Source organism: Nothoprocta perdicaria, unplaced genomic scaffold (assembly GCF_003342845.1).
Source record: "Nothoprocta perdicaria isolate Ctin4 unplaced genomic scaffold, notPer1 scaffold_10, whole genome shotgun sequence".
In the NCBI taxonomy this organism is placed as follows: Eukaryota; Metazoa; Chordata; class Aves; order Tinamiformes; family Tinamidae; genus Nothoprocta; species Nothoprocta perdicaria.
Window position 1 is genome coordinate 8,016,884 of NW_020454094.1, and position 27,632 is coordinate 8,044,515.

General features: G+C 55.2%; 1 protein-coding gene across 1 annotated transcript in view; it reads left to right on the forward strand.

The window, feature by feature from the left end:
- Positions 1-27,632, forward strand: part of CNTFR (ciliary neurotrophic factor receptor) — a 128,169-nt gene that overhangs the window by 92,094 nt on the left and 8,443 nt on the right. The window contains exons 4-6 of the mRNA XM_026039521.1: positions 17,311-17,428; positions 18,622-18,788; positions 25,575-25,738. Of these exons, the coding sequence (XP_025895306.1) occupies positions 17,311-17,428; positions 18,622-18,788; positions 25,575-25,738 (449 nt within the window). The remainder of the gene's footprint in view (positions 1-17,310; positions 17,429-18,621; positions 18,789-25,574; positions 25,739-27,632) is intronic.

A 27,632-nucleotide genomic window follows, 5' to 3' on the forward strand; every position in this document is an offset into this window, starting at 1 on the left:
GTCCGTGTGGGAGGATGAAGCTCCGGGAGCAGGACAGGGTGCTGGCAGTAACGTGTGGGTGTCTTCCTCCCACCAGCAAAACAGGGCAGCGTCTCCCGCTCCGGAAAAGGAGTCAGAGGGTTCCCATGCCCGTCAGCTCCCTTCCCTCCCCAGACCCCTCCCAAGCTGTCAGCATCGGTACCAGAGGCAACTGCAGGACACTTTCCAGTTGCTCTTGCTCCAAGCACTTTAATGCTGTTTAAACAATTACGCAGTTGATAAATTTTGACAAGAAGAGATAGAAATAGCCTGGGAGAGCCACGCAGGAGAAATGCTCTAAACAGATGTCCCTTTTCTCCCCCTCCTCTGCTCCCCGGGGGTCTTCATCATTTGCTGCCAACTAAACAAGGCAGCGGCTGCTTGAGCTGGGAGGGTTGGGGGGGAGCAAAGCGCCTTATTAAAATGGTTTATGATGCTGTCTCGAGGGTGAGGGCTGCTCCAGAAAGGGCTTCTCTCTGCCGAAAGGAGCTCGGTGCTGCTTGCTGAGCATGAGATGCAGCCAGTGAGGGCCCATTTGTCCAGTGCCCGGGGTCCCGGGGCACAGCTGGGGGCCCCAGTGCTGCAGTTTGCACCCAGACAGGGGTGCGGGGAGACAAGCGCTGCCATGGGTCCCTGGAGGTGATGGCCCAGCCGTGCCATGAAACACATCCGTGCCAGGGAAGCGCCGGGACACAAGGAGGCTCCGCAGAAGCCTGGCGCTTGCTCCGAGCCGCGGGACTGACACCCACGATCCGGCCACGTCAGCTCCTGCCCTGCCGTATTTTCCTCCCTGAGTCCTGCCGCTTACTCAGCAGCACTCTGAGCACAGCCCAACTCAATGCACGTTCCTGCTCTCCTGGCTCGCCATGGGGTTTAAGGCACTGGAGAGCGCACGTGCCTGGCCCCCCACCACGGTTGGGATGTTTCCACCTCGCCCCTCTTCCGATCTCAGGGATGGTGAGACCCCAGCGCTCTCCCCGCTGCCGTGCAGCCCTGTGCAGCAGATCTGTCTTTAAGGCATTGCAGGCACTTAGTTTCTGGTCTGGTTTCTTAGTTGCATCTTTAAGCTTGTCCTTAAAGCTCATGCTTAAGCTTGTAGGTAGTGCCTTATGGCAGGGAAGAGAGCAGTGGCCAGGGCACCCTGTGCTTGCAGGATGCTGCTGGGCTACTCGACCCGGGCAGACACGATGGGAAGAAGCAGCAAAATGAGCCATGGCCTGGAGACTGGCAAGCTGGAGCCAGCGAGCAGGGAAATACATCGTGGCTATTGCAGGCTGGCTGCAATTCCTTGTCCTTCTCACTGCCTTTGGAGCCAATGTGGTGCCATTGGGGTTTCTGAGCTGGGGATCGCAGGACGTTGCCCCTTTGAGCCCCCCTGTGCCAGGGACAGCTCCGCAGAGCGAGGGTGGCTCTGCAGATGGAGGGTCCTGGCAAGGAGCGCTCGAGCCCCGCGCCCCCCTCTCCTCGTGCCGCGCGCCCGCCCGACATGTGGAAGCACTTTGGCCTCCCCGCTGCTCGCGGCACGGCGGCCGCCGCCGGCTCCCCGTCCCTCCTGGCAGAGCGCGAGCCCACACTCGGCGCTGGGGCTCCTGCCGTCCATGGGGACCCGGCGCCGCCAGCTCCGTCCTCCGCGATTTCCCGCTGCGCGCGGGGCCGCCGGCTCGGCAGCCTGCGGGAGCGCGCGGAGCGCCGCGGCGCTGCAGGGGATGCCACGTGAAACGAGCGCAGGGGAGGGCTCTGGGTGGGCACCACGAGCTTGTGGGTGGCATTTTTGCCAGCCAGGCTTCCCCTGTGGTGGGAGCACGGGCTCAGGTGTGGGGGTGTCCCCGCGCGGTGTCCCTACACGGAGCGCGAGGCTGCACGAGGGCACCGGTGTCCCGCACCTCGCGGCTGCAAACCTGCCCTGCCCGTGCAGAAACGCGGCGTGCGAGACGGGCAGGAGAGGGGCAGCGTCAGCTTTTGCACCGGGAAGAGCACCAGGCTGCTCACCAGCCGTGAGCGCTGCCGGGGGCACTGCCAGCTGCTGCTGCAAACGCAGCCTGCCGTGCTTGCCCCACCGCCTATGCCAGAGACCGGGGAGGCAAAACACTGCTCGCTTTCTTGCCTAAAAACCAGTGTTTGGGGGCAAAACAAGCTCACAAAATACTGTTTTGGCATTCATTTGCCACATTCCCTTCCCTTGCGTCCCTGTTTCCCAGTGATTGGTGAATCAGTGCGAACCGTGAAGCTGATCCTCGTTTGGCGCAAATGGAGCAGCTGCAAGGGGCTGAGTAGCCAAGCTCAGCTTAATTAGGGCTTCATTATGATAAAAAAAAAAACAGCACAGGTGGGGAGGTTAGGGAAAGTTTCTTCTTGGGGAAGGTGGGTGAAGGTTCTTCTCTATCTGGTGTGAAGAGAGCATGAGCTGTGAGTTGATATTTGTGGTGTACTGGCTGAAAAGACCAGTTTAGGCTACTCGGGATCACTGGTCCCTGTTCAGCGTGTGCAGAAGTAGGGATTATAATGTGCTTTTATGGGCTGTTTCCCCTCTCCGTGGCTTGGGGTCAATGAGCTCTTGGGGTCTGCTGCTCTGTGTGGAATGGGGCTGCTTTGGGGGTGGCAGGAGAAGGCCTAGGGGATGGAGGATCACCACGGGTCCCTTGCAGGGCAGCAGGGGCAGAAATGATGCAGTGCTGCCCTGAGCCACAACTGAACCATCTTTGCTGCCTACACCCTCCAAGGAAGTGATTTTACTTCCTTGCAAATCAATCTGGGGATATTAGGGGGATGAGTAATTTGAAAAGGACCTCGGAGAAGCTGGAGAGTGGAAGAATGCAAAGGGAAGAGGGGGGTAGCTGTCATAAGGGGAATAACTTAAAATAGGCTGTTAGCAGCTTCAAAAGGAGCTGGAGAGATGCCTTGACTTGGGCTGGCAATTACCTCCCAGCGGAGATGATAGCCGGTATTAAACCAGTGAGCGAAGCCATAACTAGAGCCAACGACTGGAGGCTGATCACAGCCCTGTTCAAATTAGAAATGAGGCTCGTATTTTTAATAGAAAAAATGATTAAGCATCGGAACGAACTGCCAAAAGCAGTGGTGGCTCCTCTGTTGCGTTATGTGCAGCGCGAGGCTGGCTGCCTTCCTGAGAGGTGGCTCGCTCGAGGGCTGTGCAAACCGGGAGGTCCATGAAGATGAACTGGTCTCATCTTCCACGGCGTTGGAGTCTGTGGGATAAGGGAGGTGCACGTTTAAGTCCTGCAGGTTGAGGGAGGTGCATGTTTAAGTCCTGCAGGTTGAGCTCTGTGGTGGCTCTTGTGCTTGTTGGTGCCCTGCGTAGTGTGACCGTGGTCCTTGTGTAGGATGAGGACAGATTGAAGTTTGTAAGGACAGAAACTGGGGAGGTGGGAAAGGGCAGAATCGCTGGGTTGAAGACTGGATTAGGCCCAACCTGGCCGGGCAAAGTCCTGGTACAGCAGAGGAGGAAGGTTATCAAGAGCCTGCACCTGGCTGTGATCCCTACAAGGGACATGTTCCCCCATAGGAGAATGATCCCAACGTGCAGGCGGCTCCGGAGCTGGCGGCAGGAGGAGGAGCCGGCCCTCCTCTTCCTCGGGCCCAGGCGTGTTCACCTCCCCAGCCTCGCATGCAAGGGGTGCTTTGATTGCTCACATCTGTAGGCAATCAGATAAGAATTAGCGTTATTCCTCTCGGCATAAATGGTATTTCTAATCTCATAATCCCTTAATATTGTTCTCACTGGGATGTGGCCGTTTCTAATCCCTGGGAGTTTGTTCTTGGGCAAGTTTAGGGGAAGCCAGTGGGGTGAGAGAAAGAGGAATTGGCTGCTGTCCTGCCCCAGCCCCAAGGATGCTTCCCGGGTAGGAAGCAGGCACAGAAGAGGCCATTGTGCAGCAGCTCCTTCTGCCATCCAGGAGCTCCTTGCTGTGGAGCAGAGGGATGTGCAGAGCCTGGGAAGCGCTGCTGCAGAGATCTCTGCCCACGCTTGTCTCCTGGACGGCTAGAGATGCAGAAGTGACACGAGATGTGTCACACCTCCAAAGGTGTCTCCATCCAGCAATCCATCGCGGCTTTTCCTGTTGGCCACCTTGCGGGCAGGATGAAGGTGGAAAGCGGATTGGAAATACCGCATGCAGCAGTGCTGGGATGGGAATCCTGCTGCTGGGCCCCATCCCAAATGGAGCTGCTGCTGTCCCGTCAGCAAGGCTGGGAGGAAGGAGAGGGCAGATCCGCAGGCAGGAGGTCACGGAGCAGGCGGTGCCGGGGCTGTGGGATGGGGGCACCGAGCCCGCGGTGGGCACAGGCAGTGCTGCAGGGTGGCCGGGAGTCCTCTGGTCGCTTGCAAGCACTGAAGCTCGGAGGTGTCCCTGGATGGCCATGGTTGTAGGGCTGCTCACTGTGGTGTGTCTGATCCCTGCTCTTGGTGAGCTGCCTCCCGGCATGGAGCTGGCTGGTGCCCTTGTGGCACAGGGAGCTGACAGTTTGGGGAAGGGATTCCGGTGGGATTTGCCTAGAGAGGGGACTGAACAGGGTTCGCAGCTCACTGGCAGCTTTGGGAAAATGTCCTGGAAGTCAGAGGCAGCTAAAGGAAGAGAATGAAGTGTGTATCTTCAACATGTGGGACTGAAGGGTGTATTTTGGGTTTTTTTTGCTTGTTTTATTTTTATTTGCAGAGATGTGTATTTTAAGGAAGTTAAAGTGAGTGCCAAAAGTGGAGGGGGAGGACTTTAAAAAAAAAAAAAAAAAAAAACTACAAAATCAAGCAACTCCAGTCTTTCATTTCAAAACACCGCGAACAAAAACACCGCTGTGGCTGCTGTCGTGCTGCTTGTTGAAGCAAGAGCAGCGAAGCAGACAGGAGCGTGTGAAACCCTCCAGCACCCCCAGACCCACAGCAAACCCCATGGGGGCTCTTGGACAGGATGCTTAGCACCTCCCTGTGCATCACAGCCTGCAATCTTTGCAGTGACAGGGGGAGAAAGCTGCAAGCCCCCCCGCTGTGTTTCGGGTGTCCCCTGGGCTGTAGCCAGGCGCCGATGGATATTCCCGAGGGATCCGGGCAGGCGAGCCGCCGGATGCGAGCCAGGATGATCCGGCTTGGCTTCGCTCTGCTCCGGGCTCCGTGCTGACAGGGGAGAGCCCCGCAGGCGGATAAACAGCCGGGATTTATGGAGCAGCCCGGCCCAGGGGATGTCGCAGCACATCTGCAATGGGGGGGTTAGGGCTGGCACGGCCTCCGAGTGGGGAGCGCGTTATCTGGCTCCTGCTCTTGTCCAAACTGGGCTGTTTTCTCCTTGAGACTGGGGTCGTGCACAGGGCTGCACTGCAAACAACCCATGTAGATCAACCTGGGCTCTGCTGTGTCTCCCGTGAGCAGATGCACCAAGGTGATGGTCCCTGCTGTTTTTTTCCCCCAGGTTGCAGGGCAATTTCTCCCTCGACCCCAGTGCTCAGCTGGGCACGGATCTGCTCCCCCATGCCCAAGTTTATCGCTTCCACTCCTATCAGAAACCAAACTGCTGCCGCTTAATGCTTCATTACAGGCTGTTAGGCGTCTCCGGCACTGCCCGAGAGCGGCGAGGAGAGCTCTCACTCTCCTTAATAACTGCCTCATGGCTCCTAATTGACAGATAAAAACGCTCCTAACTCGGTTTCATCAAACCTAATATATGGGCAGGAGCAGCGGAGCCGTTTCAGGGCCGGGCAGCAGCGCGAGTTCGGAGTCGTTTTGCCATTGGAAATCCATAGCGTGCTGGCGTGGGGAGAGCTGCTCTGCTGGCTGCTGCCTAGGGCTGGCACCTTTGCAAGCCTTAGGGAATGAGTTTTCCATTATTATTATTTTGTTTATTTGCCGCCCCATCCTGGTGGCTGGTAACTCTAATGCAAGTGTCCGGGTTTTTGGAGAGATGGAATTGTGTCAAGGGACCTGTGATAAAAGCAGTGGCCTCCCCAGGTGTCCCAGGCTGCAAGAAGCTACTGGATTTGGGGACCCGCAGAACTGCTTTAGGCTCTGTTCTTGCAGCCAGGGCAGCATGGTGCAGGAGTGACAGGCTGAGGAGGTGTCTGGCCAGTGAGTGTCACAAATTTGTAGTCACAATAAAGGGGAAAGTTTGACTTGTGCGCAGGAAACTTGAAGCTTTTTCCAGGTTGTTTGGGTGCTGTCTCCCCGTTTCCCAGCTCCTTCAAGGTCCCTGGGCACGGAGAGCTGCAGGTGAGTGAGCCATGAAGGAGGGATGAGGGATGTGGAGCTGCAAAGGGAGAGGAGAAGCAGCAGCAGCTCTGTGCAGAGCCAGGCACTGACCGCAGCCAAAGCGAGGTTACTGGTAGCAAACACCTCAGGGAGAGCAGGGAAGATGCTGATTTAAATAAAAACGATCCTAACAGTAGCTCTAACAGGACCCTGAGGGTCACTTGGATGAGGATGGGAGGCAGCAGAGCTCCAGCACTGGCACAACTTGAACATTTTGTAGCTGCAAACACCACCCTGGAGAGCCAGGGCTCCTGCTGCACTCCTGAGCTGGCCAGGAGGAGAAATGGGGTGGTTGTTTCTTGGTCACGCCTCCTACCTCCTGAGAGCCCATTTCTGAAGGGGTTCAGAAGGGGTAATAAAGCCTTGATAGAGACTCAACAGGCAGTTAATTGGTGGCTGTGGATTTTGTTGGTCCCACAGGTCAACGTGGCCCCAGGTTGCAGCTATAGCGGCGCTCACAGCCCTGGTCGTGATGTGATCCCGTGTCGTGAGGAGTTGGTGGGGATTAAGGAAAACAGGGTAATAGCTGAGCTGTCGAGGTAAACTGAGTCTCGGCATTAGTCTCAAAGCAGAAGAGCTTCTCCACTCGGGAATTTCCACACGATGCCACTGGCAATCAAGCAGGGACCCATCACGAGAACAGCACCTAGGACATCTCCTTGGGCCAAGAGGAAGCGCTGCAGGCAAGGAGGGTTCCCGAGTGCCCACGGATGAAGAGAAGGGCTTGGGCATCCCCAGCATCTATTGCCGCAGCTATAGGGTGGCACTCGGTGGATTTTCTTCTGGTGTTTCATTCTTTGCAGCAAATTCCAGCTCCTCGTGTGCCACAGAGCCGCGATGCCATTGGGTGTCATGGGTGCTTCCCAGGAATTAGCGCGTTAATGGGGCTGATGCTGCTGCCAATGAAATCGGAGACAAATCTCCCGATAACCCCACTGGGGCCAGCATTGCAGCCGTCCTTTGTAGGAAGCTTTGAAGGCATTAAGTGCTGAGTATTACGGCTTGACATCTGAATCCGCCTGCATTGTTGTGTGAAGCCCTCGCAGATTATTGCTGTAGACCAACCTTTCATATATAAGCTCTTGCCAGGGGTTTAGCCCTTGAGAAGGGGTGATGGGTGTTTGCTTTGCAGATTTAAGCATTCTCCTGTCCCTTCTTCCTTTTCTTTCCTCCTCTTAGAAAAGGGATCCTATTAACCGATGCAGAGGACAACACATGCCAATATATTTACAGGCCGTTTGGCTCACAGCAAGGGCTGCATTCAAGCTACAAACTTCCCTAGGACTCTAAGTAAAGCACTGGGATGGGGAGAAGAGGCAGAGACGACGCTTCTGCCCTTTGGGTCTTTCCCTAGTTCTCCAGTTCTTGCTTTTTCGGCCCATATTAGTGCAGAGAGCTGGAGGCCCAGCCCCGGGGTGGCTGTACGTGCCATGAGCTCACACATTTGCCTGTGTTTCATTAGGCTCCGTCGTGGACACGTCCCTCTGACATAACCCCTTGGGTGCTGCTACCGGGACCGCTTTTGGCCAGGGCCCAGGGAGAGCGCTCTGGGCACAGGGACAGATCCTGAGCTTCATCTCCAGCACCTCCTTGTGCAGACAGGCCCCAAATCCTCCATCTGGGATCTGCTGGCTCCTCGGATGCACCTCTGGCTGGTCCAAGCCCATGCTGACCTTGGGCAGGGCAAGGTGGCTGGGCACGTGGGACTTGGTTCTCCGTTTTTCTGTGTTTTTCTACATTTTTTGTGCAATGCTTCAAGAGTGCAGCAAGCCCCTCATGGCCCTGGAGACTCCTAAACATGCCCTGGGTGCTGCACAGTGTTGGAAAAGGCAAATCAAGCCCAGACCCTCGCCCTTGGTGCCTGTTTCCAGCTCGCAGCGGTTCGGCGCAGCGCGAGTAACCCACAGACTGCTACTCTGGCAGAGAAAATGATGGGTTAGGCCAAAAAATGCGCGAAATAATTGCTTATTATTTGTTCTTCTTTGGGAGCAAAGCAGAGGGTGCTCGAGAAGCCGCTCCTGTTTAAACGGAAAATAATCCAGAGCCCGTTTGTTCCCAGGGCTGCTGGGGCGCCACAGCCCGCGCGCTCCGCAGGGGACCCGGGTTCCTGCTGCTCCACATCGGCAGCCGATGGGAACAGCACGGGCTGCCTGGTGTGTCCCAATTATCACACCAGAAGCAACCAATCTGGTATGGATGTATTGGGGAAATGGCATTCCCTTCTTGCTCTCCAAGTGTTTTCCATGAAGTGGGAAGCGACTCTCCAAGCCCCAGGAGCCAGTTGAGTGTCATGTTCCTAAAGCAAAGATTTTTTTAACTCCTTTTCTTTATGGAAGGACCGAATAACGGGACCTCTCTCAAAGGCAGCTGGGTTGAGGATGAAGTTGTTATTTCCAAATGCAGGGCAGACTGGGGTGAGGATTTGCATCGTCCCAACAATCTCCTTACCATAAGATAAGAAGGAAGTTGGGCTCTAATTCAAGCTGTAGAATAAAATAAATAATATTCTTAAGAAAAACAAGCTCAGCCATCTTCATAACAGGGCAGATTTTAACAGAATTTGGATGTGCAAGTCTTAGGGTAAGAACTAGCCTCAAAGTTTTGGGTGGAAACAAGAGGAGATGCTCCTCCCGGGCCAGGTTGCCTCTGCAACCATGTTCCCCTTGGAAAGACATGGGAATCTTTATTTTGTTCCCATCTGCCAAAGCTGGCAGAGCAAATGGTGCTTTCACACGTTGCTTCTGAGCAGAGCAGGAATTTCTCAGCCAAGCTGGATACTGAATGCTCCAGGTGCTGGAGAGGATTGAGACCTGGCTGGAGACCCTGTTGCGGTTAATGATGTGCCACGGAGAGGAGCAGTTAAGTGCTTCTGTGGAAACTCCATTTCCTGGGACAAATTAATCCTTTTCCCCAATGTGTGTGATTATGTGGACTCTTGAGCAGCCTGCAGACCACATCCAGACAGAGCCATCCTGGACCTTGGAGGGCGGAGGAGAAGGAAGGCATCCTAAGTCCCGCTCTACAATTTCCTTGAGCTGCATTATGCAGGAGGATATCTAGGATGAGCAGAGGTGGGTTTGCTATAAATAATGGTAAGTCAGGCCCCTTCCAGAGGGAAATGCCCAGCTTTGAGTGAGAAGAGTGTGGAGATCAGGCGTGTGAGGTTCATTCTGGTTGTCTGTGAGCCCTCTGGAGCCGACTCCAGCATCTCTCAGGGGACCCCTGGCTCCAGCCCAGCCATTTTCACGAGGTGTCTACAGTTAGTTTCCAAGCTGGCACAGCAAAGACACACGCGCCCCGCGGGAATTCGCTGATGACACAAAGTTGGGCGAAGCCACCAGTGCTGCGGGGACTGGGGAGCTCACACGCGACGGCTCGCACGGTCCCTGGGGCTGGGTAATGGTGACAGGCAGGAGACACAGAGGGAGACATAGCAGGATTCTCCACTGCGATCCAGGAGAGCCGTCCTTGGCACCAGCAAAGGGAATGTCCTGTGGATGTGAGTGGGCAGCCTGGGGACACCGAGCAGCCAAACCTGGGTAGGATCCAGGTGGCCAAATGTGGAGTCTGCTCTAGGATGAGCAAAAAAGCCTCTGCTGCCTGCTCAGAGAGCCGCTGTGTGGGTACATCCCTGCCCAAGGATGCCCACGTTCAGGTCCTGTGTCCTGGTCCAAGTGCTGTGGGGATGGCAGCACAGTTTTCCTCTGGAAAAACATGGGAGCTGAAAGAGGAGAGGATGCTTTTCCATATATACAGGAGGGAGAGAAAAATACCAGGGAAGCAAAAGAGCTATACCAGTGAAGGGCAGTGCTGGTACAACGGAAAAGCAGATGGGATTATGTATGGTTGCTAACCACTGTTGCCAGCTCCTTCTGCCCAAGGAAGAGAGAAGCACAGATATTCCTTCCTCTCCTGCGTGGAGCTCCAACCAGCCTGCATGGCATGCAGAGCAACCTGGAAATGAGGCCCAGAGAAGATGGATATATCCAGGTAGCAGGTCGGAGGGTGGGGAATGAAGAGGCATCTTCGGAGAGCAGCTGCTTACGACAGGCAGCCTCCGGTGGGAGAGATAGCTGCTAATATGCGTGGCCAGCCGCTTGCTCGGTACAAGGCACAGTGCTTGTAGCTTCCCTCCAGAGGGTCCTCCTGGATAAATACACAATTTCCAGGAGTCCTGGTGGGACAGCTCTGCAGAGGCCACGCGGCTGCTGATGGCCTCGGTGCTCTGTGGAGCTGACAGGATGCCTGACACGTGTCCCAAGGCTTCAGGGACAGGGGAGCACAGATCCGAGTGAGCAGATTGGTGGAGGAGTCCTTGGAAATCGCACTGCAAATTTTAACATCTCCATAAAAACACCACCAGCCCCTGCTTGGTGCTTGGAGCCCCAGGAGAGCAAGGAGAGCACATTTGCTTGCACGAGCTCCCCACGCTCAGGCCAACCCCGTGTGGCTGGGATGAAGGGCCATGTTATCCCCCCTTAGCAAGAGGCAGCATTGGTGACTGATGGCTAAGAGGGCAATGAAGGGAACCGTGTTCCCATCCCATGGCCTGCATCATGTCATGGGGTACAGGCTGCTGCAGAGGAGAAAGGGATGGGATGCATCCCTCCTGCTGTCAAATCCAGAGCAGTTGCTTCCCATGGCCCAGCCAGAGGGGTGCAGGCATGGCCCATGTATGTGGCAGCCGGGCTGCTCCTGCTTGAGACAGCTGAGACCAGCCATGGCCAAAGCCAAAGACTTTGGAGCAGTTTGGGCTACTGAGCCCCCAACCCTTTTATCAAGAGGTCCTGAGAGAGGACCTTCTTGCAAGAAGCTCAGGGCTGCAGGGCCACGCTCTCCATCCCGGAGCAGCCCTTGGATGCAGCGGGCAGGGCCACGCTCTCCATCCTGGAGCAGCCCTTGGCCCCATTTGCAGGCGCCTCCCTCTGGATGCTGGACGGCCCCCGTGCCGGGGCTGCTCCTCAGGTCTCGAGGAGCTGGACGGGGGCCCGGCACGCTCGTTCCCACAGGCTACCGAGCAGCTGGTGACGAGGTTTGGTCATTCCTGCCCCGGGCTATGTGCGAACCAGTGACCTGGCTCTGAAATGCTCCGTGTTACATGCAAATCTCATTGCAGAGGTGTTAGGGGAGGAAAACTGGCCTGGACGTGAACTCCCTGGGCTGGAGAGCAAATCCCGGTGCTGCAAGGGGCTTTCTGTGCCCTGGGCGCTTTCCATACTCCGTGCCCTGCCATTCCAGGTCAGTCCCAGGTCTGTCCCTGGCCAGGGTGCAGCACCAGGTGCCAGTGGCCGTGTTGGTGCCCAAGACCTCACGGCACTCCCGTTGTGCACGGAGCTGCCGTCGGGCGCCGCAGCGAGGACACAGCCTAGCTGAGCTGGCTTCCCTGCTGCTGCGCCGGCTCCAAGCCGGAACAGCTGCATTTGCTTTGGTTAAATGTTTTATTTACTCCCAATTATCGCAGATAACAGATTTGCTTTCCTTTGTTCAATATTTAATACAGTTTCGGAGCAAAGCTGCTCTTTGCTTTCCAGTAGAGGAAGGGCTGGTTCGGAGCAGGAGCAGGGACGGGTTGGAAGACCCCTCCAATGCGCTGGGACAGGCATGGATACGGCTGGCACAAGGTGCAGCAAACACTGATGATGCTGTTAGCACACAGAGCCACGGAGACACAGCGCTTAGGGCCAGCAGCTTGTGCTCAGGTCTGTGCTTAAAGTCGGGTGCTAAACTCGGTGCGGTGCCTGAGGGATGCTGTGTGTCTCCTGCCCCAGCTGTGCAGCGCTGCCGCTCCGTGAGCAGGCTGGATTTTCCGCAGGGAAAAGGAGAAAATTCTTCGTTTGGTTCATGAGCCCTAATCAGTTTAAAACAGGGCCTTTACAAATTTTATCTTTTGCTGAGTCCAGCCTTTTATTCAGCTTCTTCTGAGGAATAAATTCTTGTTTGTTGATGCTGGGGAGCTGGCTCCTGGATCACAGTGAGGACAGGAGGGACATTGCGGCACTGTGGTATTCCCAGCTCCGGCAGGAAGGTGATGTCCCACACCTGAGCAGAGGGTCCCTGCACGGAGCACGGGCTTGACTGTGCTGTCCATGGCCTGATCCATTAGCTGCCAGGAAAGAGCTAATGAGCAGAGAGACAGGAAAGAGCCAGGAAAGAGCCAGGATGGGAGCTTGGGTGCGGGTACCAACACTGCTGCACGAGGGTTGCAGGGATGGACTGCATCCCTCTCTGGTGATATTTGCTATATCAATTTAAAAAAAAAAAGATGCAAAATCCCTCTTGAAAAGCAGCAGTTGCAAACACTGAAAGGTTGCAAAATCCCTCTTGAAAAAGCAGCAGTTGCAAATGCTGAAGTTCTTAGAGTGCTGTGGTAATGCTGAACGGCATTAGCTCCCTTCCTGTACTGCACTTTCTTCCGTGTCTCCAGCTTTGCTCAGCTACATCCCCACGTTTGGGCCACACAAGGGACCGCCCCTGGCCAGGGTCTTCCTGCTGCCAGTGCAGGAGTTTCCAGGCAGAAGGCACCACTGGGTGGACAGATGCTCCTCATATCTGCCAGGCAGTGGAAGTATGATTTATTCATAGGGTTTTGTTGTTGTTGTTTCCTACCAGCCTGTTGTACACAGGCAGTTTTAGGAAAGCTGCATTAGATAAATAATACATTGTGTTTGCAGCCGGTGCTGGAGCAGGGGACAGGGACAGCGGCGTGTGCGCACAGCAGAAGGCTCTGCAAGGATGTGCACGCAGATGTGCGCAGAGCAGCAACACCACCGTGCAGATGTGCTCTGCATCCGAGCACTCCGGGCTGGACTTCAGCCCAGGGGCCATCCCTGCAATGCCCTGCAGCACCTGCCATGCCTTTTGGCTGCGCAGACCCTTGCCGCGTTGAGTGCGCTCGCAGCCTTGCAAAGGTGCAGGGTACAGAGCGCCTGCCGCCGTGCGCTCAGGGGCCTTCTTGGCACGGGGCGGGATGATGAGTTATGCAGGTCATCCCGAGAGCGCGCTGTGGGATCCATATCCCTCATCAGCCCGCGATCCGAATGTGCCCCGAGCGAAACGGGAGAAATACCTCCTACAGAAGTGTTTTAAAGGTCTCTTAAAACTTTTATTGGCACTATTTTTTTTGTATCCGTCCACCTGTGGAGTGAGGCGTCTTTAGTGTACTCAGCCCCCCAGCAGGAGAGGAAAATTATAACTGATCCATTTCAGAAACCTCTAAAAATGACCTAAAATAACTTTTCTATATATAAAAATGCCACAATTTTAATGTCCATTATCTCTTGACCTAGCAGGGCTAGGAAAAGCTATTGTAGATCATTTTTAGGGGTTTCTAAAATGAATTGGTTACACTTTTTCCCTGCACAGCGGGACACAAGGTACAAAGACAAGTGGGCTTTAGGGAGGAGGAGAGACAGAGACAAAAGTCCATCCTTGTGCTGGAGCATCCAGGGCTGCTTTCTTCCTTGAGGGCTGGTGGTTCTGCTAATCAGCAGCCGATTCCAAGGAGCCAGGGAGAGGGTGAACAAATGGGTGCAGAGCGCAGGGTGGTGGGGAAGCCAACCCGTTCCTGCCAGCAATCTTGTGCCTATGGAGATGCTGATTCTGGGACCTGATTTTGCTGCCTGCCTGTGCTCTGCAAGCATTGCACGGCTTGCAAGCAGCTCTGGTTCAGGCAGGGCTTTTCCTCCCCCTTGCACGTTTGCAAGGCCCTTGCAGCGGGCCTGGCCGGAGCGCAGCAGAGGGAAGGAAGCTCCACGGCAGCCGTGGCCGGGCATGAAACACGCCAGGCTTGCAGAGCGCACGTCGGCCGAGCACGTGGGAGAAGTGGCTCCCTGCCACGCGGGAGGTTAATAGGCAGATTAGAGAGGGCAGGCGCTGCTTGCAGCCGCGGGAGGCGAGCTCTGCCTTGATGGAGTTCAGCGGCAACGTGAGGCGGCGGGGAAGTAAATATTTGCCGGGATTAGGGAGGCCGTGCACCGTCGGCATCCCCGGTAGATGTGTCCGGCACGTGCTGGGCGCTGCAGGGCAGCAGGCGGCCGTGGGCACCTTGGCTCGCACGGCCAGGGTGTCGCCAGCCCGCGGAGCTGTCCCCAGGATCCAAGGGGGTATCCTAGTGGCACGGAGATGGTTGGAGCTGGAGAGCAGCTGGCGCGGTGGATTCGGCAGCCGCTGCTTCCCGCTGCAGGCTGACCGGGGGTCTCCAGTCTCCCCTCCTTCCAGCTGGGATGAGGATGTGCCAGCTCAGCCCCTGTCCTTCCAGCAGCTCCCAAGGACGCCCAAGGCCGCTGCCCATGGCACTGGGGGCAGAAGAAGCCTCTGGTGCTGCCTCGCCGGCTCTGCTCGCCTGGCTCTCCCGCCAGGCTGGCCCGCCTCCAAGGACAGCATTACGGAGCGCAGCATCGACCGGCGCCTGCTCTTTTATCTTCTCTCTTTGAGAGCCTCTGACGGGCAGGGTGAGCCGTGCCAGCTTCGCCCCGGGGAGAGGGGGACTCTGCGCCGGGCGTCCCTCCTGGCACCACTGCGCGGACAGACAGACCTGCCTCCTTCCCGGTGCTCCAGGGCATCCAAGAAGGGCCAAGCCCCCAAAGAGGGCAAGCGTCTCGTGGGAAGCATCCAGAGGCTTCTCAGCAAAGGAGACGGTCGCTCAGCACCGCTGCCCTGTTTGCACACACGGGAGCGTGCAACAGATGGGGACACCTTTGCTCTGGGTCCTTCTGCTACCCAGAGCACTGGCTGCTAGCCCAGGCCGAGGAGGCAGGATGGAGAGATGATGTAGTTCAACCCGAACTCAGGATAGCTTGGGAGAAGTGAGCAAAGACTTCTCCAGGGCAGCTCCCCTGGACGTGGTGGTTTTCAGCATGTGCAGACAGGCTAAATTGGCTGCAGCCCCTGTCCCACCATCTCTTGAGCATCTCCTCATGCTCTAGACCCCCAGATACATAGATAGATAGATAGGGGCTAGCTTTGACACTGATGGGCTAGCTGAGGCACTGATGAGCTGATCACTGATCAGCTGCAGTGCCAGTGGGTTAGCTGAGGCACTGATGGGCTAGCTGCAGCACCAGTTGGCTACTGCGCTAACTGTGACACTGATGGGCTAACTGCAGTGCAAACAGGCTAGCTGAGGCGCTGATGGGCTAAGTGTAGCGTGGATGGGCTAGTTGCAGCACTAGTTGGCTAGCTGCAGCATGAATGGGCTAGCTGAGGCACTGATGGGCCAGCTGCAGGTGCTGCAGGTGCTGCAGGTCCTGCCAGCGTCCTGCTTGGGCTGCGCTGAGCAGGGCTCAGGGGCTGCCCCAGGGTCTCTGAAGCTTTGGCTGTCCCCATCCAGGTCCCCAGGTCCTCCCTGGTCGCCTGCAGAGTGACCAACCATGGAGGGCAGTGCAGAGCAGCAGCCTCCTCCCTATTCCTCCCAGTGACAGCGCTGGGGCCCCTTGCAGCATCCCCAGCAGCATCATCCCCCTGCCACTTCGCAGCCCCCGTCCCGTGTCCTCAGTGCCAGGCAGGCATGTGGTGCTGCTGGGACACACTGCACTGCTGGGACACGCTGCGTGACTAGGACACGCTGCATGGCTGGAACACACTGGGACACACTGCGTGGCTGGGACACACTGCCACCACGCGGCCACCGGCTCGTGTAGGGCTGGCCTGGCCCCTCTGCACCCCTCCGAAACACCCCCCAGGGCTCCCCTTGCCTTGGGGGGGCAGCAGCGAGGAGGAGGATGAGGAGGGGGATGGAGCTGTCGCGGGGAGGAAGCCGCCGTCTCTGGCCTTGCGATTAGCTGCCTAGGAGGGTCTGCTTGAATAATTTAACTGAGAGCCTCATTACACGGGCTCTGGCCTTCGTCTGCCGGCTGAAGGCTGAAAGAGCCATTAGGAGGAAGACGCATCTCCCAGCAGCCAGGGCTCAGCTCCCTCCGCAGCCCCCCGGCTCTCCCCCCTCGGCGCCGTTTGGGGCTCCGCTCACATGGTGCTCGGCCTGGCTCCCTCCTCATGCTGCGCCAGCAACACCCCGCATGTGCCTTAGTTTCCCCGCGTGCATTGCAGCAGGGTGCAGTAGCTGGATCCCACCGTACCCCCAGATCTTTGCCCTAGCAAGGTCCGTGTGCAGGTACTAAGGAGAGCTGGCTTTGGTCTCAGTCCAGATACTGTTCTCCGAACTCTGATCAGCTAAAAGCTGTCTTATCTCATCCGCCAGTCCTGGGCTCCTCTCAGAGGCACCTTGCAGCTCGACCTGCACTCCTGCAAGACGCATTTGTGCGTGGAAATGCTGAGTGCAGCATGGACACTTGGTTGGGTTTAGAAGCCGCATCTCCCTCGGATGTCTAGGGCTTGCTGACAAGGACAGGGCTGCTCCTTGCTGTGTGCTCCTGTCCCATCCCTGGCTGCCTCTGTGTCTCCTGGGTGGCAGGGCCCTGTCCCCATCCCCAGGATGGGAGCATGATGTTCTACCTTGCTGCTGAAAGCACCATCAAGCCCTCCTGTGGAGCTGAATTTCCTCTGCTGGTTTCAAGCTGTTCTTTCCCATCTTTATCTAAGTGATCCTCCTCCATGCTCTTAAGGACCTTTAGTCTTTTTGAGGATCGTACTGCAATAAGTTTTTCACTCTCCAGAAAAATGACTGAGAAACTGTTAACGTTTTAGCATAACAGGGTCAAGGGAATAGTTTGTGCTTGCGGTCTGAGCTGGGTTAAATGGTGTGTGGCAATGCCTGCTTCTCTGGGAATGTGCCTCCTCTTGGGTCCTGCTGGTACAAATGGGGCAGGGAACCTGCCCTGTGGCATTTCTCTGCTTGCGTTTCCATGCCAGGAGGCCAGCAGTGAAGGCGCAAGAGTGGCCAGCCCCAAGGACCCCTCTCACCCCCTTGCCCATATCTGCAGCCGGATGCTTCCAAGAGTCCATCAAACAGCCTGAGCTCCTCTTGCAAGCCGCATCCTTCCAGCAGCCCGGGCTGGAGGGACATCCTGCTGCTTAGGAGCTGGTGACCAACCCAAACTCAGTGAGGTCAGTAATGCTTCTTTCTTTTTTTTTTTTTTTCCTGGCAGTCCCCCCGAAGGAGCCAGTGCTGATGTGCCGGTCCAACAACTATCCAAAGGGTTTCTACTGCAGCTGGCACTTGCCCAGTCCCACCTACATCCCCAACTTCTTCAACATCTCCGTCATGTAAGTGCCTTGGTAGGGAAGGGCTAGGCTACAAGCAGGGAGAGTGTTTGCCCTCGGTAAGATGGAGCAGGTCCCAAGCACTACTGTGAAATCTTGGGGCATTAGGTCTAATCCAGACTCAGTGTATGGGAGCATTGTTCCAAAAATTACTCTGGGGAGTCATTTTGGGGGAAATTCCCCATCCAATTTGGATGTTTCATGGACATCCAAATAGGTATTGGGGTTTTCTCCCAAGAAAGTTCTCATTTTCTAGAGAGAACTGCCAAAATCCTAGACTCCCAGGTCCTCTCCCTGAGGTCCATCAGCTCTGCACTGCCTGACTGTGGTGGAGATGGTGCTTGTTCCTCACTGCTCTTTGGTGAGTTTGACAGGACTTTGCTCGCTTCTGCTCTGTGTGAGTCAACTCCAATGTCCCTTCCCCAGTATGGGCCATGTTATGGTGTTGTCTCTCTGCTGTAGCTCATATGGGAAGAACTAGGTCTGTCTCTCTCCGACAAATGGCCTCATCATCACAGCACTGCTCATGGGGAAAAAGGAGGTGGAAAGGGGGTGCAGAGCCCTCAGCTCTAAATGTCCTGGTCCTGGCACAACCTCTGTGTAGGATGGTACTATGTGTTAGCTTCTGGGGCTATTTTTTGCAGCGGAAAGCAGGTCCCTGTTCCTAACACATCAAAGACAGAGCCAACTCCTGCCCAGGCAGGGTGAAGTCCTTGTGATGGGTAGTAGAAGGAAGAGCAACATGAGACGTTGCTCAGGGCCAGCAGGGAGGTGTTCACCCCTGTCTCTGTGTAGGCTTCCAGCCAGGAATAAATCCCCTTGCAAATGGCACACACGAGCCTGGGAAATCTGCTTCAGGAGGGAAGTCCTTTGGCCATGGAGCTGGTGTGGCATGTGGTGACCTGGGGCAGATAAGACGGTGCTCATGGAGGCAGCAGGTGGAGAGCAAAGTCCTGATAAACTCAAAAGGGACCCACGTGGGGCTTGGGACTGTGAAGAGCAGCTGTGATGCTCTTCTGTGCAGCTGAAGGACCATGTCTAAGCCCTCCAAGCAAAACCTTGCCCAGCAAAGACAACATCCTGAGTTGCTCCTAGAGCTGCTCCTTGTGCCTCCTCTCCCCATCTATGTGGGGAACTGCATCCCCATCCCTGAGCAGTAGTCAATAGGTAACAGCTCTTCTCTCCCTGCTTTGCAGACACGGCACGAGAGAGATGGTCTGCGAGAAGGACATCCTTCCCAAAAACAGGTGTCACATCAGATACCTCCAGCTCTTCTCGACGGTGAAGTACAAGGTGACTTTGACAGTCACGAATGCTCTGGGCAAAAACTCCACCACTTTCACCTTTGACGAGTTCACCATAGGTAACTTCCACAGCAGGAACTGGCCTCTCCGAGCCAGTGTTGGGGTTGACTTGCTCTGCACACAGCATCACCCACCGGAGAAGTGGGACTGGGAAAGGGGCAGGCTCTCCGGATGGATCCTCTGCCTCTCCATGCAGGAGGTGGAGCTGGGGTACAAGCCATTCTGGTTCCCCCTGCCAATTCCCAATTGAGGCTTCTGGTCCTGCCATAACTTCCCAAGCGTAGAGGGGACGGTGGCATTTGGGCTTGCTGTGAGAAGGGTGCTCCTACCAAATGGTGCTATTACAGGTGCATGATGACCAGAACAGATGATGGCACTTGATTGTCCCAGGGGAACAAGGCAGGACGCATACGTATGGCCCCCATGCTGGTCCTGTATGTGGTCTGGCACGCTGCCTGGCCCTGTCTCTGATGGGCCAGGTCCTCTGTGACTGCTCAGCTCTTTCTTGCTTGGGGTCGGGGAAGCAGCTGCAAGGTTTCCGAGGAGAGGGCTGTGAAAATGTAGTTCGCTAAATAGCATTTCCCTTTTTGCTCTTCTCAGTCTTCATAAAAGAGGTTTGGTGTTTGTGATGGACACAAAATCATGGGAACTAAATATATATATAAATATATATATATATATATATGCACCATCCTATTCTTCCTACCCCTAGGCAGCATGAACCCTCTCAAAATCCTGCTCAATGAGCGCTTATCTAAGTTGCCCCTACAAAGCCTCCTCACCTTTCCACACCACCATTCTCCTCCAGTGGGGGAGCAGTTATCCCAGCACGTGCAGCTGCTCCCATGCCGCCAGGAGCCCTCCGGCAAGCTGGCACCTCAAACCTCATCCCACGGGATCTGAGGAGCTCCTGCTCCCTCCTGTGGGCCGGATCTTACTGTGTGGTTGGAACTGTCTCAGCCCGGCTTGCAGGGACCCGCCTGACTTTGCATCTCAACACAGCAGCCCCGGGCACAGGCACTCAGCAGAGCCGTGTAGGGCAGTGGTGACAAACCTGGTGCAAGAACAGAGAGCTCCAAGGACACAGCCCCGCTTTGCTGTCCTGCCTTATCTCCAAGCCCTTCGCAAGCCTCCCAGGCTAGGCTTTAGCAGCCCTAGGCAAGGCTCTCAGGCTCCGCTTCAGGCTAGTAGAGCTGAGCTCTGCTGGCAACGCCTCTCTGCCTCTGACAGATAGTTCTGGACTAAGCAATTCAAATGAAAAGCACAGCAAAGCAGGTTGCTGGACGCAGGGTTTTTATCCCTGGCCAGAAGCAGGTTAAAGGTGGTCAGGGGAGGCTGCTCCTTCACCAGAGCCGGGCTGTGCATTCCCCAAAACACAGGAGAATGAAAGGGAGCGAAGTTCAGCAACAAGTGGAAAAACAGCTTGTTGGACGTGTGGCAATTACTGGACCACAAAAGCAAACAAGCAAACAAAAAAGCCTAGAAATGTGGCCAGGGTTCAGGCAGTGCCTTAGCTGAGGTGCATGGGCCAGTCCTTAGCAGATGGAAGTATGAATGTGCAGGGAGAGGAGCCCCGCTGCTGTTTTATCTGGCACCAAAAGCAGGTTTTCTCTTTCTGGTCCAAATACTGGAAAATGTGACAATGCATGGGGGTTATTTTGGAGCAGGGACTGTCCTTCCGTGTTCCCAGAGTGTGCCCCGTATTTGAAGCTTGTATTCTTGAATGCGCTGCGGATGTTGATAGCGAGGGAAGGAGAGTACGAGGGAAGTGGGGGAGTCTCAATCACTTGGGTGTCTTTAAATGGAAATTGCAGTCCTGGTGGAAGATACACTCCTTAAACGAAGGTAACCTCCAGCCTGCGAGGCCCAGGGCAGCAGTTAAGCCCTGCATTTTCCAAGTTCCTCGCATTCCCTCCTCCAGGAGTTCAGGGCACTGTCCCACAACATCTGCCTCCCACCCATGCCCTGCCTGACACATCTGGTGCCACTCCTGAGCGAAGCAGCCGGCACCTCCTCAGCAGAAGGAATCTGCCCGTCCTCCGTGCATCCCAGGGGGGAAGCCCACCCGGGAAGCAGCGCCCGGCCCCCCGCCGCCAGCACGGTGAATCCTGGTCCTGCCCCAGAGACTCCATTGAGCCCGGCTCAGAGGCACTGCTTAACAGAGAACAGCGCTGTCCTGGGCCAGCACGAGTGCGATAGCGCTGCCTCTTCCGAGGAGCCAGGAGGGATGCAGGGTGCCCAGGTGTGTCCTGGGGGAATGAGACTTTGGTTCCTCGGTTCCTTCAGTTCCTTGGACCCTTATCCCGTTGACAGCATGCAGGAGAACACGAGAGCCAGCAAGCCCAGGGTTGGGCAAACATGGCCATGGGCAGTAAGGACCAAGGGAGAAGGTCAACTGGGGTCATGGCTGCTCCTCAGCCCCGTTGGATCCCATTGAATGCTCCCCAAGTAGCTGCTGCTCCTTCCTCCTGCCTTCGTGGTCCCTTAAAGGCTGACAAGCCCTAGAGGGCCATCACCCACCACTGCTGCTCTCTGGCCTACTGGCGGTCTATTTCTTTGGGATAAATAGAGAACAGGGCATTCAAAACCCCGAAGTCTCTGCCCCATAGGGGAGAGAACAGGCAATGCTTGGCACATGCTATCTGTGTCACTCGAATGTGTCTGGAGATCGTGGTGATGAGCTGGCACCAAGGTGCTAGAAGAAAGACTGTGTCCTACATACCAATGCCAGTCAGCTTCAGCAAACGCTTCAATATCTTACAGCCTTAACATCTCCCAGATCTACACAGCTATGAAATCCTCTCTTCCACGTCATTTTTACAGCTCCCCGTGCAAGCAGCATCAATGTAGTGGTCATTAAGTGTTTAAGTAGGCAGTCAACAGCCTTGGCAGAGTCATTATGAGATGAACTCAGCTGCCTCGAATCACCAGCAATGTACCTGGAGGCAATGTACCTTGATGTATGCCTTTTCTTGTGTCTTCCTTGGTTTCAGTTAAAACAAATGCACTGTTTTACTACATTTTGCCATGGAATTTTGCCTTGGGTGTTTAGGGAAGAAAATAGTATGGTCAACTAGACCAAAGGTGCGTGTGAGCCCAAAGGGTGCCCTTCCATCACTGTGGGCTCCAGCAGCGTGGATCCAACATCTAGCAGATGTGATGGGGATCTCTGCAATAGGAAAAAGGTTTCATCTCTGGAGGTGTGCTGAATTTTGTATGACTAGATGAGTAAAACTCAGGACTCTTTAGACAAAGCTATTGCATCAGCTTGTTGTAGGAAAAACAGCACGTGAGGGCAGTGCCCTGCTGAACCGGAGCAGCTGGCAGCAACGCAGTGCTGGCAGCGATCCCCGCTGAACGTGCAGGTGGTGGAATAGCTGCCCCAGCTTCCCGGCACGGCTGACCCGGAGCCGGGAGCAGACCTGCCGCTCGCTTCCCCCTCGGACCACCCACCGGCAAGGCCCCGGCCGACACAAAGGGACCCCCGGGAAGATGTGACCTCCTTCGATTTTGCTTCCTTCCTTGTTCCCCTCGGCCCCGGAGTCCCCAGCAGAAAATCCCTTCTCCAGCTGCTCGGGAGATGAACTCTAATTGAGTGGAAAATGACTGGTAGTTGCTTTTGATATCCTGAGCTGATGCCTTGCTGGCGGTCGCGCGGTGCCGGTTATTAGCAGCCAGCTGCGAGGTGTTGCTCTGCGTTTCAGTGATGGCTGGAAGAGGCTTTGCACCCCTCTGGCCCCCATCTTTCATCGCGGGGAGATCTGGGCTGCCTTCCTTCCTGCCGCTCCCCTGGAAGTTGTTTCCTTAATTGCGCCAAGGTATCGATGTTCAGAGAGGTGCCCCCGGGGAGCTGGAAGCTCTGTTGGCATTCGGCGCCTTGCAGATGTCCTGAGCTCCAGCTCTGGGACAGGAGGAGGCTGGAGAGGGTTGGAGAGGAGAGGATTTGGAGGCAGGGGAAGGTGGGAACATCTGTGACCCCCAGCCCTCCATGTGCAGGTGTCAGCAGGCAGAAGTGTCCCTTGCTATGGATGCATCCCTCCTCAAGGTGACGCAGGTTGCCCTCTCCATGGCCAGCGACCCATCACCAGGAGCACCAGGTCCTCAGCACCGGGGCTCACTCAGCCTCTCAGCACCACAACGTCTGAGGAAGAGCTGGCACCTCCTTCCTCACTCACGTTGCAGCCCGAGCACCGGACAGATGGCGAGTGCATCCCTCAGCAAAGCGGGAAAAACACCTCCACACGGCAAAGCCAAGCCCAGCATCCCGCCTCGGCGATGCCTGCGCTTCTTCCAACACGAGCCCCGGGGCAAATCAACAGCAGAAGACACACAGCATGAAAAATGCAGCCTGGGAGCCTGGGAGCGCTCATCGCTCTGCACGTGTGGTGCCAGCGCTGCAGCCGTGCTGGGCACGCCGGAGGGAGCAGAGCCGGGGACCGAGCGGGCCTTCCTCCCAGGGAAAGCAGAAAAGTTTGCATGCAAACTCGTGGGTTATTAACAGGGTTTCTTCTCCCACCTGGAGTTTCCTTGCCGAGGCATGATAGGAAGATGTTTAGAAGAGGAGGATGGTCCTCTGGGAAGGATGAAGTCAGCTTTGGATGGGGCCTAGGTGGCCAGTGCTGAATCTGCCACGATGCCTTAGGATACCTTAGGAAAGGTGTCATACCTTAGGATACCTTAGGAAGATCACTCAATTTTCCCATTTTTGGGATGGTTAAAGATGCAGTGTATCTCAGGGAGGCTTTGGGAGGATGCACGTGCCCATGTCTATGCAGAATTGAGACTCTCTGAACACGAGTATACAGTTACCTGGGCAGAAGGTCACTTCCATTCATACTACTTAGGGAGGCAGAATTAAATTACCTAGAGTGACATTTGGCTAAGACACGGAGTTTAATATCCCTCTTCTCCTGGAAAATGCCAGGGGATATTTAACAGTCACAAGGGATCCATTTTCCACTCAATTGAAAGATGGGTGCTCAGGACAATGTCGTGAAGGGTGGACTTGGAGCAAGTCCTCCATCACACTCCCCTCCGCGCTATGAGTCTCTGCTGCCTGCCTGAGCCAGAGGCAGTTTTATGAAGTTTTCATGCCAAAAAAAAAGCAGCCGGGGGCAATAGATAAAAAGCTGGTTAAGTACAAGCATGCGGGGCCTTCAGCAAAGTGCTGGCACCCACCCCCTGCAGCAGACCTGATAAAGAAAAATGCCAAGATTTGCAGATAACTGAGCGATCCTTCCTGGCACCACCACCGTCGGATCCAGTTTGCACAAGCCTGCCGCTTTCCATGGCTCTTTTTGCAAGCTAAGCCCTCACTTGGACGCTGCAGCTGAGACCGAATCGGGAAGAGCTGCGAACCGCGTCCCCGGCCAAGTCCCAGTTCTCCTCAGGAATGTTTGGAGATGCTCCCCGGGCTCTGCGAAATGATATTACATCTGCTTTTGCAGCCGCTTAACCACTACGCAGCCTAATGCCCGTCGTCCATTATTATTATTACGCTTATTGTTTATATTACATTACTTCCTAAGGACAGGGCTCTCTCATCCCGGCTCAGGCACGGCCAGACAGCCTCTGCCTCGCAATTTACTGCCTAAATGGACTAGACAGGCAGGGCGAAGGAGCGTTCATACCCGTGAGAGGAGCAGACCTGCAAGGCCGACCAGGAGAAATGACTCATCCCGGGTCAAGCAGGAAGCTCATTTCAGCACCGCCAGTTCCACCTGCAGGATCTGGAGCCCAGGCTCTGGTCTCTGGAGCCCAGGCACAAGTCCTGCGGCTCAGGGAGGGCCACATGGGCAAGCGAAAGGGACGGGTGACCTTGGCTGTGGTGGCAGGTCACCTCCCTTCGCACTCATTTATGCATATTGTATGCATGCATATATGCATGTATATATTATGTGCATTATATATTATATGCACTATATATTATATGCATTATATATTATATGCACTATATATTATATGCATTATATATTATATGCATTGTATATCATTCCATGCATACATATTGTACGCATTGTGTTTGAAACCAGCCCATCGAAACCAGCAGCATCTCTCACACTGCCCAAAGCCCACGTGCCCACCACCTTCAAACATCCCCATGCCCTCACCAAGGCACCATCCTCGCAGCCCCCATGTGCAGCTGCAGTCGGGAGGCATCTGCATTCGTTCAGCCAAGCGGATTTTTGCTTTGCACGCCGAGTCCACTGGAATCCAGCGCTGGGTTTATCCTTTTCCGTATGCGTTCGGACTCCAAGCTCCTGTCAATGGGAGCTGATGTCCAGCCCGAGCGCGGGGCTCCAAGCGAGCGGGGGAATTACACGGCCATCTGGAGCAGCTCAGCGCCGTGCAGACCCGTCACACCTCCCTCCCCGCGGCTCGCCGCGCCACGGCAGGGCCACCACAGGCAGCTCAGCCCTGGCCAGCACTGGCCCTCATTACTGGCCACCTCTCAGACAGGAGATGTGCATTGGATCTCCTCAGGCAGGATGGCTGGAGATGGGAGCAGACCAAGTGAGCGCCCGCTGCTTCTGCATTTCTCCCGTGGGAAATGATTAACTCCTGGCCAGGAGGAAGGATGCACCCAGATCTTGGCCTTTTTTTTTTTTTTTAGGTACATATGCTATTGCAAACCTTGGACCAAGAGCAAGGCTCACTTTGGAGCAGGAATATCCTTTGTTGCTTAACTCGTGGCCAGGAGGAAGGACGCGCCCAGACCTTGGTCTTTTTTTTTTAATAGATTTGCTCTTGCAAACCTTTGACCAAGAGCAAGGCTCACTTTGGAGCAGGAATATCCTTCATCGCTACGAGGTTTCCCTCACTGCTTCCCTCTTTTCTCCGTGCAGTGAAGCCGGACCCGCCGGAGAACGTGGTGGCCAAGCCCGTGCCCAACAACCCCCGGCGGCTGGAGGTGTCCTGGCAAAACCCCTCGTCCTGGCCCGACCCCGAGTCCTTCCCGCTGAAGTTCTTCCTGCGCTATCGGCCCCTCATCCTGAACCAGTGGCAACACGTAAGTCACTCACATGAGGTGGGAAAAAAGGGGATTTAGTGCCCGGCAATGCTCAGAAACTGCTGGAGTGGGTGCCAGCAAGGGCAGAGAAGTGATCTGGTCCTTCCTCCTCCTCTTCCTGCTTCTCTCCCTCCTTCCTTTCCCTTCTTTTAAGTCTCCTTCTGCCTCCAAATGGCTTCGCGCGCTCTCCCCTCTCTGCATTTTAATACACGGCCTGTAACTATTTTCCATACATATGTTCTATATAAAACCTGCCAACGAGATGTAAAAGGCATTTAAAGTATAAATGTCACTGCATTTAAATGCGCCTCTGCCACATTTAGATTTTGAACTGAAGATAAAATACCGTGTGCCGTAACTCGGAGCGTAGTCAGTAACAGAGCAATTGCCTTGATGTTATCATATTTCTTACTTTTATTTCTTGTTTCTTACAAAAAAAAAAAAAAAAGAAAAAGAACTTGTCGGTGAAGTTCTTGGTAGCCTGGAGGATGGAATTCATTCACAGTCTTTGGGAAGATGAGGAAGGGGCTTTAGTTGGTGCTGCCCATGTGCGCCCTGTGCGCAGAGGAGCAAGATGCTGCTCCGCCGTGGGAGATGGTGCCGTATCCCAGATCCCCACCTCGCTGCAATGGGAAGGCAGCAGGCCGGATAGGCAAGCTCGGGGGCGGCTTGTTTGATAAAGAGGCTTTCCTCCCCACCAAAAAGTGAGAGATATTGGCCAGCAGCTGGTCCCTGGGGACTCACCTGCACGGCGGAGCCGAGCAGGAGTTTTCTGCTAACCCATTGGTCTCAGGGATTAGAAATGCCTCCAGCAGGGAAGGAGAGTCTCTGCTTTGCATCCATGTGACATCAGAGCATTGACAGCTATGGGGCTCTTGCTGGTTTTGTTTTGTTTTGGATTTTTTTTTTTTTTTTTTTTTTTTTATGAGGTAGGTTTTTGGTTTTTTGATGTCCATCTTGCTCTGGATTGAAATGTTTTCCTGAAGGTGCTGAAAATCAGCCAAGGGTTGGGAGAGATTTTCCTGTGTGCTCCTCTTTTACATCTGGGAAACTAGGGAATGGGAGCTACGGTGGGCTGTAAAACACACCTCTGCTTTTAAAAAAGGAGAGGCTGAGTTTGCTTTGGATCCTTTTTTTGTCCTTCTGGGTGGAAAAGAAAATTCAAAATGTGAAAATGTCAAACCATGGCCACAGCGTGCACAGGGGACAGCCGTACTCAGCCTCGCAGGGCGCAGCGGTGATGCCTACAAGCACCAACAAATAGATACCCCGGCACCTTCTCCAGGGCCATGGAGGTGTGGGAGACACCCGCAGCAGGGAAACCCTGGCTGGAAAAGCCAATTTCAGGTAGTCAGCACGAGGTTTCTCCTATTTAAAGACACCCTGGTGCGTTCAGGGATGAGATGGAGCTCCCGGGTACCACTTGTTCATCACCAGCCTGTTGGAGAGGTATTAGCTGGTCACGAGCTGATGCGAGGTGTGTTTGGGGAATTGCTTGCTCAGTGAGCAGGCACAAATGTGCAGCGAACAAGGTACCAGCCTCGTTTTCCGGCTCTCTGCCCCCGCCGGCTGCGTAATGAAAAATCTGATTTGTGGGTGATTCGAAGAAAACTGCCACTATTCATCAGATGAATTATTTGCAAAGCCTAATTCAATCAGCCCTCGAAGCCTGGAGGATGGCAGCGCTGCGGCAGCCGGGCCTGCTCTGACCCCGGCCCTCAGCCACAACCCGGCACCCCCAAACTCAGGATTTGCACCCAGACACCAGGTGTAATTAGGGAATGTGCCCGAGCTGCCCTGATTTCTGCTTTTCCAGGCAAATTGCTGTTTGGGGCTGCTCGTGGTGGTGTCTCCATCCCATGGAGAGCGGCGACATGTCTCAGAGGGGTCCACC